Source organism: Bactrocera oleae, chromosome 2, assembly GCF_042242935.1.
Source record: "Bactrocera oleae isolate idBacOlea1 chromosome 2, idBacOlea1, whole genome shotgun sequence".
In the NCBI taxonomy this organism is placed as follows: Eukaryota; Metazoa; Arthropoda; class Insecta; order Diptera; family Tephritidae; genus Bactrocera; species Bactrocera oleae.
The window spans coordinates 14485250-14497257 of record NC_091536.1 but is presented as its reverse complement, the minus strand read 5'-3'; the positions used below and the strand labels follow the sequence as shown (position 1 = coordinate 14497257).

Sequence of the window (12008 nt, the reverse complement as noted above, 5' to 3'; positions counted from 1 at the left end):
TTGACAAGTGATACGTTGTCTGTGTCTGATTATATTGAGACTATGATCGTTTCTTTTATTTATTGATAGGAAAATAATCTGCAGCTAACTTTTTTCCAATAAGTCTTTTGTATTTTGCCATGACATATCAGCTATTGGGTTGGCAGACTCACAGTGATCTATTTAAAAAGCTTGCATATGACTACCTTGATAATAGTTTTTGTAGCATTTTTATTTACGTTTCGCCATGACTGGTTATTTCTGAAACTTTAACAGGTAATATAACCTATAAAGTGTCATATATGTTTATTATATTTACTACAGCAACAAATTCTCAGAGATTCCTTTTTGTGACCTATGACAATCGATCATTTTCCAGATAAAGATCGATGGTTCGTAGAGCAGGTACGAAACCCTATTTAAAGTAACCTATTGCCAAAGAGACGGAAAAACTTCAAAATGCTTTTAAAAACGCATAAAGAATATAATAAAGCTAGATAAAAACTCGTGCATGGAGTTTTATACCCTTAACAGGGTATATTAAGTTGGTCACAAAGTTTGTAACACCCCGAAAGAAACGCTGGAGACCATATAACATACACATACATATATATAACGAGAAAGAGACCTATGTCCGTCTATCTGTTTATACGCGAACTAGTCCCTTAGTTTTTGAAATATTGTTTTGAAATTTTGCACACGTTCTTTTCTACTCAAGAAACTACACATTTGTCGGAACTGCTGATATCTTATCACTATAGTATATAGCTGCCATATAAACTGGCCGATCAAAATTATGTTTTTGTGTGGAAACTTTTTTATTATACTTGTAGCTTCGGTGCAATTGAAGTTAACGTTTTTTCTTCTTTGGTATTGTGATCAGTGTAATGTAAGTAGCTGCTTCCTTTAACAACAAAACACATTACAACTTCAAAATATCAGCAATCAACTGATCCCAACTTCTTAATGTCCCTTCTGAAATTTAAAACCAATGGAACCTTGTATTTTTCTAATAAAAACATAGCACTGAAATAATTATTCGCACTCCTTCCAAATGAGTGGTAAATATTGTATATTTCATTATTCAAAAAAATTTTATAATAATTGCTGATTAATGAGGGGTTTTGCAAACATACTAAAATGCTTACTCCGTACTCAAATCATCAAAAGTCTATAATTTAAAAATCCAAATCTAATCCGTAAATTTTGCTTACTTTCGCCCTCGAAGTTGGATACTGCAAGGACAATTAAAACTGATGGCAAAAGTCCAAATCCCTACAGCAATTTGTATAACAGCCATTAAACGAAAAGGGGAGAGATCAAAATCTGATACATATATACCTAAGCATAGACACACATATTTCCATATACATAGATATATTGATAATTTGTTTTCACCGCTGACTTAACTTGGGCGCACTTAACTTTTTTCCAACGTTGCTCGTTTTTTTTGCTATACCCTATGGCTCCCTCCTCAACCACCTTCGACAGTTGCCTTAAAAAAAACATACATACGCATGGTATCCCTTTTAATGGTAGTTCTTAAGTGCCGACACCACCCTCAACAAGGGCACACTCACATATTAAGTAGCTCCGTTAAGTAAAAGCGGTTGTCCACTTCAGTCAAAAGTTTCTGTTATTTTGTTATTCTTAGCACTTTTTGTTTATATTGTTTTGGGAAAGTTGTTTTTCTATATGTGTGTGTTATTTGTTATGCTTTTATTTTTACTATTCGTTGTTTTAGTAAACAGAATGCCTTTCCTTTTTCAAAGAAACGACCTTTGAAAGTAAAAATGGTGTTTTTCTTTGTTAATGGCTTTAAGAGGGTTAAAAGTGTGACGGAATCTAATTAGAAAAAGCTGGCGTCAACAGCATTACGAAACGTTTGCATTTAAGTTTGATGGTGGTATAAAAATTTATAATAATTTTAGGATTAAAAAATTACTCTTCTTAAGTTCGAGGTATAAATATGTATGAAATGACGGTTGCCTTCTATCGGCTGTTTTTGCAAATTTGGTACGATTTAAAATACTTTTTACTTGTTTAATGTGGCTTAACACTCCATTAAAACGAGTTTTAAACAACTCGTACTTTGGAATATCCCCCTTGGTCTAAGTATACCTACTACGTTTGACAATCCGCCAATGAAACTAGATTTTTTAAATATGAATTTCATTAAAAATAATTTTAGTAATAGCGCTTTATGAACTTGTTTTTTTTTAAATATGTTATAGAGTTTTATCGACGTTTTTAACATTTTACTCAACTACCCGGTTTTCGGTTGTAAGAAGAGGAAGAAGGGACAGAAAGATCTAATATAATCCATAATCAGGCTTTTTATAATTATACATCTATGAAATAAGATACCTAAACTCAGAGATTTTTTTTATTACCCACCACATTCATCCCTAAAATATTTGTCTGGAAAAGAGTAAAATTGTTTTTATGGTAAAATAGATTACGATATTCAAATAAATTCAAATATTATATTTAGTTTAAATCTCTTTATGGTAGTTGCGAGCTTATTTTCTTGGATCTATCTAGAGTATTTTATATTGGCATATACCTATATTAGTATCTTTAGGCGCAGGACGATTAACTGTACGCGCTGCAATTAATGCACTAATTTGAATATTCGGTAATTATCTCAGTAGAATAGAATAACCTCGTGTTAATATAAGTCTATCTAATTTTGCCAGTTTATATGATTTATTTTAGTTGTTTGTTCGATTCGCCATTCACTTAATTAAGTTGGGAACATGAGATCTTCAAATCGAAACAATATATGGATAACATTCAAAATGCTCGTTAATTTATGCTAAGAGCGAATTAGGTTCGATTATTCCACAAACAATATATTTTTAACCAAGCGTAGTTTATGTAATACGATGCAAATGGGCAATATATCATTGAGACTTTGAGAGAGCACGGGAGCGCCATACATCATTTAGACTTTTCGTGGCAATAAAACTAGATACTCTGCCAATTTTCATATTTATTATATATTTTTTACAATTGTCTTCAGATACAATTTAGTTTTCACTTTGTTACCTTCAAGAACCGCTTTTATTTGATTTCTCAAGTTCAAGCTTAGTCCAGCATTGCGCAAATCCAAATGCTGTAGCACCTTATTGAAACCAATGATTTTGTAGAGCTGCTTGCCGAATTCCTGGGAGCACATAAAACATATTATAATACTTTTGTCATTCTGTTGTTTGTTATGCATATATACCTCGCCCAGATCGTTATTTGATATATCAATGCTGACTAAAGACTTATTTTTTATGATTAACTGCATAAATAGCTTTATGATGGACTGACACATTGAACAACCACTGATGTCTAGTGTCTCCACGGATAAATCACGCAAAAGGGAAAATATTGCAGCGACGCCGTCACTTTCTATGGGATTCATGCGTAAAATTAGTTTGCGTAGAGAGAGTCCTTTCATGGTGCGACTGAGTACGTAGGCGCCTTCGGAGGCTGTTAGGGAAAAAACGATTTTTGTGTTGATTAAAAAAGAAGAAAGTTAGATTTAAATTTATGGAGACACCCACTTATTCGATTGTCCGTTAAATCAAGCACTTCCAAGGTGTTAAATGATTCCTTATTGCATACGCTGACGAATTCTTTAATCCCTGTATCGCGTATCGCGCAATGTATTATGGATAAGGAGGTAAGCTTGTGACAACCCTTGTCCAAAGCACGCGCCAGAAATGGTAGTTGATAAGATTCAAGCTTAGTGCTGTGAAGGCTGACACGAGGAAAAACACATAACATAAGGAAAGTGATTTAAAATCCTTTAATAAACTAACGTATAATATATGCATAATCGGAATGTACAGGGTGCATCAATATTATTGTTGTCGCATACATTTTCAGTTGGTGATTTAATACTCAAAATATTTAAGAATACAAAAACAAGACAAAGTTACTCTGAAAATTCGGCTAAAAATCTCATTTCGGTCCACGGTGACCGCAACAGAGACAAAATAATCTTTTTTGAAGTCTCATATCTAAAATCTACACTAGTATGATCGGTTTTTATGTTCTTTAGTGTCCATCTTATCACAGAGCTGCAATTTAAGTTCCGTAGAATATTTTCAGGTGTCACTTTGGACCGATCCTTAAGGCGAATATCAAGCAATCGCAAGACGGAGTCAAGAAGAGATGAAGTATTTAACGTTTCCGTAATATTGAGCGTCCCCTTACCTATAAAATAATATTACTAACAGATTGCTGAGGTGACTGTTAATGAAATAGTGTATTAAACACATGTCTTAGTTTTTTGGAAAATATTTTGATTTAAAGAATATTATAGAAAAAAATTATCCGTGAATCTTAAAACGCTTATATTTGGTCGTTATATGATAATTTATGGATATGCTTCATGAATCATAATTATTATGACCAAAATGTAACGATATGGATATCTTTATGTACATTAGACTGCTTTTTTTTTGAACTATTTTTTTTTTCGATCCCATGGTGAAATTTTTTTGGAAATACAACACTAGATACAGAAAAATTGTTAATAACAAAATTCCTACAAAAAAGTCTTTGGCACCAAATCGATAATATTAATACTCTTTGAGATACAGAGATTTTAAGTTGAAGTGGTATGACCTCACCTAAGTTTCAGAAATCCATAAAAATTCCATACGATTGGATATTAACTGTATAATCTGTATCTAGTGTTGTTTACGAGATAATTCCAAAAAAACGCGAATTTCATGGAAAAATTAGGCCCGTACTACCCCCCAGGTGCAAGTTATAACTTTACCGCAATGGAGACTTTTATAGAGCGTTCAATTCTGAGGAATACCTAATGACCGGTGAGATAATCCTATCAACTGCCGCTGAGTTATAAAATTAAAAAGAAAAAAAATCAAGTTTTACATGTATTTTATATGGAAAATATTTACAGGCCTAGGTCTAATACTTAATATTAAAATTAAAGTCCCAAATTTTTGGGGAATTTTTTTTTTGGTATTTCCAACAAAATTTCACCATGGGATCGAAAAAAAAATAGTTCAAAAAAAAAAAAAGCAGTCTAATGTACATAGTACCCGATATATAATAATTATACAAAGTTCGCATTCCACACTAAGAGTTGGCACACCCTTTATGATGTCAAACCTTAGTCTCCAAAACTAAAGTAATACTTACCAGAATTCCACTAGCTCATGACACTGACTCAAACCATGTGACAGCGTTATTATGTCTTTCTGTGAAAACGTATTGCTGCCCAAACAAAAGTGACTGCCCACCGTCTTGGTGGCGTAAGTCAAGCGTAGCGTTTGCAATTCGGGCAAGTTGCTCAATATGAAATCGAGTGGAATGTGATCTGTGTTCTTAAGACAAAAGCAAGACATTGCACAATAAATAGTATTAATATACTTGCCATTTGTTGGCTTTCAGCAGCGACAACCTTACCCGACCCGGCCTGACGCTTGCCTACCGCTCCACTCACCATTACGTCCATCTGCGGCCGGTTTCAAATATTTTATCTCCAGTTGATTTACATATGGTGCACAAATGTTCAATAGCGCCTGCACTTGCTCCCGTTCGTAATCGCACGTCTCCACATCCTCGATGAACTCCTGCAGATGTCGCTGCATGTAGATGCTAATCCAGGGCTGCGCCTGTGACAGGCTATTCGAGTGGTGGTGTGGCTTCCAGCGTTGCTGACAACAACGGCGCCAAAAGAAATCGTCACGTATACGTGCGCTGAGCAACTTAAGCGGCAACTGTGTATCCAGGTGGGCAAGTATGTAGTTGCGATCCTCTTGTCGCGTCAACGCCTCAAAGATGGGATTGTCTGGCAGGAAGTGTAGTTATGCATGTATGCACGCATATAAACGATATATTATTTGAATTTAAATATGCTACTTGTATTCATAATGAAATTATTACCATTCCAATTGGCAATGATGGCATCAAGCGCCAAATGACGTAGTGATTCCGGTTGATTTGGTCGCTGCTGTTGCCTGCCACCGTCGTTATCTCTTGTATGCTGGCTATTGCTGATATCCAGGGATTTGTCATGCAGTCGCGGTAGTATCACGTCGTTCGCACTAAAGTTAGCTTTAAAGGTGTTCAAAGAGAGTGTGCAGGGAAATTCGACGTATGAAAAATTCATTATTCGGTTTAATGTTAATTGAAGAATTGTTTTTACTCAACGTGTCGGATTAAAATAGCTTGAAAGTATTTGTTTATGCGTGGCAAATAAACAATTCGAATTGGCGACTGAAAGCGAGTGTATTACTAAGGCAACACAAAGACCATTGGGGTTGCTCGACGAATGTGAGAACAGAGTTGAAAAACAAAAAAAAAACGTTAACTTCGGTTGCACCGAAACTACACAAATACAAAAGATTCTTTACAAGAACTTGATTTCGATCTTTTCGTTTGTATGACAGCTATATGCTACAGTGACTTGATCTGAACAATTTCATCGAAGATTGCACCATTGTCTTGTGCAATAATCTATACCAAACGTCTTGAAGATATCTCGTCAAAGGAAAAAGTTTTTCATACAAGCACTTGATTACGATCGTTCAGCGTGTATGGCAGCTATATGATATAGTCTTCCGGTATCGGCGGTTCCGACAAATGAGCAACTTCTTAGTGAGGAAAGAAGAGGTGCAAAATTTCAGATCGATATTTAAAAACTTGAGCGACTAGTTCGCGTATATACAAACAGGCAGACGGACAAATATGGCTCGATATGCTGATCATTTATATATTTTTCATACGTTTTTCTCTGACGTTTCCTCCTGGGTGTTACAATCTTCGTCGCAAACTTAAAATACCCTGTTGAGGGAATTTCAGTTGAAAATTGAAGGATTTCATAAATTTAAGATCAAGTAAAAAGCAATACCGGTTAATCGATTTCACCTATGTATCTTAACTGTTTAGAAAACGCCTTAATTTTTGAGTAGCTTCAGTTTTCGTTTTATTATTACGATTATTATCGGTAGATAAATCGAGAATCTTTCCCAAGGATGCATATCATGCAGCTTTGATTCGAAGATTAATCGTTCTTTTGTAGTGAATGGTTGCATCCGATTTGACAAGCCTTAACAGAATATCGCATCGAACATACAATCAATCACATAGGCTAGTATAATCAATTTGAGAGGATTGGAAAGTGGTGACACCACTCCTATGAGGCTATGGTGAATCGAAAACGGCAAGTGTAGATAGGTTACTATATGTTATCATGTAGCTTATTTCTACATATATATATATATTTATATACTAGTATTAATTTTTTAAACTGATATTATTTTATTTAAAATGTTTATAAATTTTAAAATAAATTCTACGAATAGTAGCTTTCTACTTACTCTGCGAAAATAACTTTCACCAATGCAACAATTGTTTAAATTTATTTCTTGGTAAGCGTTTTGGAATTCTTACTCTTTTTTATGTCAATGCTGCTATGCGGTGAGTGCGAATTCTTTACATTCAAATATACAATAGGGTGGGCAAAAAAAACGATTTGTACTATGAAAAATAGATTCATAGACACCTCTATGAAAATCGCTCCAAGTTTAAGCTCGTAATTGTAACGGGAACTTCCTCTACAGTTTTCTATTTTTTATTATCAGATAGAATTATATCTCGCTTCCAACTACTTCAAAAATTATTTCATTGATTTTGTAGTGATTTTAATGCTCTACAAAATGTTCTCTTACAATTTTTCCGTAAACTTAACATTAAAGTTTGGTTATTTTAAGTCAAATTTTTTTATAAATTTTATAACTCAATGACAAAAAAATCATTTTAAATTGGAAAACTCACAGTGTTATAGAAGTTTAACTGTTCTGAGCAGAATTTTTAAATTTCTCTGTCTGATAGTAATAAAAAAATATAAAGAAAGGCGGAGGACATTCCCGTTACAATTAAGAGTTCATACTTCGAGAGATTTTCGTAGAAGTGTCTTGGAACCTATTTTTTAGAGCACCAAGTGAAAAAAAATATTGTTTTTTTTTTGTTTTACCTACCACCCTAATACACATACATATGTACCTATATTTTACAAGTAGTTAGAAAAATTTATGCGTATAGGTTTTTTCTTAGCAGAGCAGCGTGCTCAAATTGGCCTCTGTATCATAATATGCTTACGCATCGGATACGTTAAGTGCCATAAAAATAATTCAAAATAAATTGCTTTGCATAAAAATTGTAAGCACATGCAAAAAAAGACAAAAACAACAACTACAAAAACATTGAAAATGTAAGTTATAATAAAAAGTCATAGGCAAAAAACTGGAATTCACTGTGGTCCCTGCAGCAAGCTAAAGCAAGTTAGTTGTGCACTGGTATATACCGTTATGAAATATGGGTCTTACAGAGCACCTCAGCTATTTTTGGTTATGTTTTTTCCGAGTACTATGTGCCACGTAAGGTGTATAATTTGGCAATAATAATGCACATCATGAAAATTCATCGGCGTTATTAATTTTATACGCAACATTTCAACGCCAATGCTGCTGCTTGACTTGGCTGCCCGACATAACGACGTTATAATACAATAATATTATTCTGCTGCTGAATATAACAAAAATAGCACATAATTTATTACTCGGCGGTTGGCAGATGAGTTTGATTATATTGTCGCTGTCAAGTCATGAAAAATTGCTCATCACTTTAAGGTGTGCAAAATAAACACACTAAGCCATAAAAGTAGTGGTTGCTATTGACTTTTATGCTCATTGAATGGCTTGTACAATAGCAACTTAATCGCAACACATTTCGTGTTTGTCATGTCAGTTGGCGTAATCTCAGAATAAGCCAATACACCTTTTCGGATTTCGCTGTGCTTTCATTTTTGCAATTTCACTCGCAATATCGATTAAAGCCACCGGTGGTATTTAAAGGTATTCAAAAGCTCTATATACTCGTCTTTACAGTCTGCAAATCATTTAATCGCTGCGACTCTAAAAAGAAAGTGGTAGACACTCTTAGCTAGTCTACGCACTTAAAGGTAGAATGTGTAGCTTCTGAATACAATCCAAAAGCTATGTAGCTTTTTTTATTGAAATTTAGGCTTAAAAGCGCTGCCACAAAAACGCTTTGTTTGCATGACAAACGTTGCGTAAATTCATTCCTCTCTTGGCGACTTTAAGCATTGCTTTCCTAACTTGTTGTGAACTGCTTATTGTCGCTCGTTGTACTTATGCAAATTTCTTGCCTTTATACTTTTCTTTGGTGGTAGATAATCGCAGCTTTATGTCATGTAATTATGGTCATAATCAACTTGTCGTGTCGGACAATTTTCTTTGACGGTTATCTTTGGCGGAAGCACTGAACTTTAGTCGCTTATTTTTATGCGCTTTGCTCTTTCTTATCCATGACAAGTCTAAACGTTTATTAGTGTGTAAATTGCTTTGCTATGGTAATTTTTTCTCAATTGATAGTTCTCAAGGAGATTTTTGCTTATAGTATAGATAATTTACATACCCAAGCACAGTAGCTTTATGCCGGAAAGTATATTACAAATTATACATTTTCTTTTATATCCCTGGAGAGAACTTAGTCTGCATAGACATTTTATTTAAAGTTTGTTTTTTTATTTTAAGTTCTAGCTAGAATTGTTCATTTCTATATGCCTTACCTAAACTCGCCCTTAGTTTTTTCATCAAATTGCTACTTGTGGCGGGAAATTATCTGTTAGATTAGATTACATTTGAAAATGAGGTAGGCACCGCGACCTAATGTCTAATGTGCCCTCCCCTAAGTCACAACGAATCACTTAGCGCCAGCATATTGATGATATCCAAAATACTGCTAGGTGCTAGTGAGTGGATGTGATTCCTATTTGGAAATATGGATGTAAGGGCCTTAATTCTACGTCTGCAGATTACTGTGCAGTCTATTAGCTGGTTTCTATGGTTTTCGGCTTCATGTCGCAGAACCGGCATACTGTACATGAGGCCAGGCCATGTTATGTTAGTGCTTCTTGAGGTTGCAATGACCGGTGTAGAATGAGACAAGTAGTCGGAACTTATTTCTTGGCAGATTGATTACGATTTTAAACCTGCTGAGATTGTAACCAAGCGTGTAACTAGGTACCCAAATAAAGTGTAATTGGTTACCATCTGATAGACTGTTCAGCCTTACTATACACTCCTGCACCAGTAGCAATTTAACTTCATAAGCAGAGATCGATTTTAGTGCCACTTGACTATCGCTGAGTATAACAATACTTTCATTGCAATAATTTGTTGGAGGTTTATCTCTACACACTGACTTATAGCATAGACATCCGCTTGGAATATGTTTGGAAAACTTCCCGTGGGAATGCAGAGTTTGGTACGTGGTCCTGCAACTTAATTTCACTAGTTTTTTATTAAAAATTTTCTCTATCCCTCTCTTTTTTGAACTGTTTCTATAAAGTACTCTCAACATTCCATGCGTTGGTGATTCACTTTTCTAGTAAATACTTTATAATGGCGCCGTGGCTTAGTTGGTTAAAGCGCCTGTCTAGTAAACAGGAGATCGTGAGTTCGAATCTCGCCGGGGCCTTCCTAGATCTGATAATAATATGGGTGAATTTTTTGTAATTTCACCACCGCAAATTTAAGAGTGTTTTTAGTTGGCATAGAGTTGTATCATTATCGCTGAAACTTATTAAATTATCATGGCACTTATCTTAATTTATTGATAAGGCAGTTTCGTAACAAAATTCATTAAATAATTAATTGTAGTTATTTATTTGTATTTTTCTCAACAGACCTGTGTTATTTATTCTAAGCTTTCATTATTATTCGCAAGAAAATAAATATACTTACAAACAAGAAGTGAAAAACTTGAATCTTCCAGAAAAAAGGAATTATTATTGCAGGTCGGTCTTTAGGTTTTATGTCCGCCTTCGTCTATGAGTGCGTTCGTCAAAACGGATATTTGAGCCTCGGGAATAAAAAAATTCAAGGGAAACCTCGCCTGAAGAAAGAGGTTAGTCCACAATAGAGAACTTGTGATAACTTTCGTCCTTTGGTAATGAGGAGGACGAATAATGATCTTCTTAAACAAAGTTTATAAAAATAATCCATAGCAATTAGAAGATTATTTTTAATTTTTGGGTTAAATCTACTATTTTGAGAATAATGGAATGTTCTCAATGTTTACTTAATATTCCGTATGGATCAATATTGCGTGAGTCACACTTAGTTGCGTCCTAAATATTTTCTTACAAGCCCTCTCAATTTCCATTACTTTCACTTGGAAGATACTTACCCAATGCGTTAGTAGGAGCAGCAGCGAGAGTATTGGAGAATACTACCACTACATCACGGTATAATTTGGATCCAACAGGGAAGCAAAAATGTATCTCTACTCTACCAATTCCCTTGTTTCATTTTACTCGAAACTGATTTCACTACTATATTATTAGAGAAGAAAACATAATTTTGAGAATTGACTTGTGAATCTTCATAAGAAATTTAATCTTATGTATACTACATACCATACATACAAGTAGATATACATATGTATGTATGTAAGAATAAAATGCTATTTCGTTATGTACCCGCAGAACGTCCGAACAGGACGGAAAGTCGTGGAAATTTGCACACTTATTCGTTTATTCCTGCAGAAGGTCCTAATGGAGTCCTTTTTTGCAAAATCACCGTCGATTTGGTTACACTATTTATAACTGAAGAACAGCTGAACCGATTTGGCTCAAAATAGGTGGGGAGGTAGCTTAGAACCAGAGCATGGACATAACATAAATACTTGTTACCTTTTTATGTTAAAAAAAGTATATTTCAAATCATAAGCATGTGTTTAGTAATCATGTAAGAATCATTTGAATATTGTATTACTTAAAAAAAATAAAAGAACAACACATACTCAGCTACGGCACTATTTTTGCAAATTTTTAACCCGATATCTTCAATGTCAACACTGTGGATTGACAGAATCAGAAGTTTAAAACTGTTTTATATGAGAAATAAGCGTGTTTGTAGCGAAATGCGCACACCTTAATATGGAAAAGTCAGAATAATGTTATAAACCTA

General features: G+C 34.3%; 1 protein-coding gene and 1 non-coding gene across 2 annotated transcripts; one reads left to right on the top strand and one right to left on the bottom strand.

Moving 5' to 3' along the window:
• Nucleotides 1-2966: 2966 nt before the first annotated feature.
• On the bottom strand, nt 2967-6157 carry LOC106619753 (dynein regulatory complex subunit 5). Its single transcript, XM_014237995.3, has 6 exons — nt 5896-6157; nt 5453-5800; nt 5149-5326; nt 3537-3733; nt 3212-3462; nt 2967-3148 (listed from the first exon to the last, which is right to left on the bottom strand). Exons 1-6 carry the CDS (start codon nt 6119-6121, stop codon nt 2978-2980), a joined length of 1371 nt encoding a protein of 456 aa, XP_014093470.2. The 5' UTR covers nt 6122-6157; the 3' UTR covers nt 2967-2977.
• A 4284-nt stretch (nt 6158-10441) lies between these two features.
• On the top strand, nt 10442-10515 carry TRNAT-AGU (transfer RNA threonine (anticodon AGU)). The gene has a single exon. It is a non-coding gene; the product is annotated as a tRNA-Thr (tRNA).
• The last annotated feature ends 1493 nt before the right edge of the window (nt 10516-12008 follow it).

Coding starts and splice junctions, on each gene's coding strand:
- LOC106619753 (XM_014237995.3), bottom strand. CDS start 6,121: ATGAATTTTTCATACGTCGAATTTCCCTGCACACTCTCTTTGAACACC. Junction 5,327..5,452: donor GGCCGCAGATGGACGTAATG/GTGAGTGGAGCG, acceptor TTAAGAACACAG/ATCACATTCCACTCGATTTC. Junction 3,463..3,536: donor TTTAACGGACAATCGAATAA/GTGGGTGTCTCC, acceptor TTTCCCTAACAG/CCTCCGAAGGCGCCTACGTA.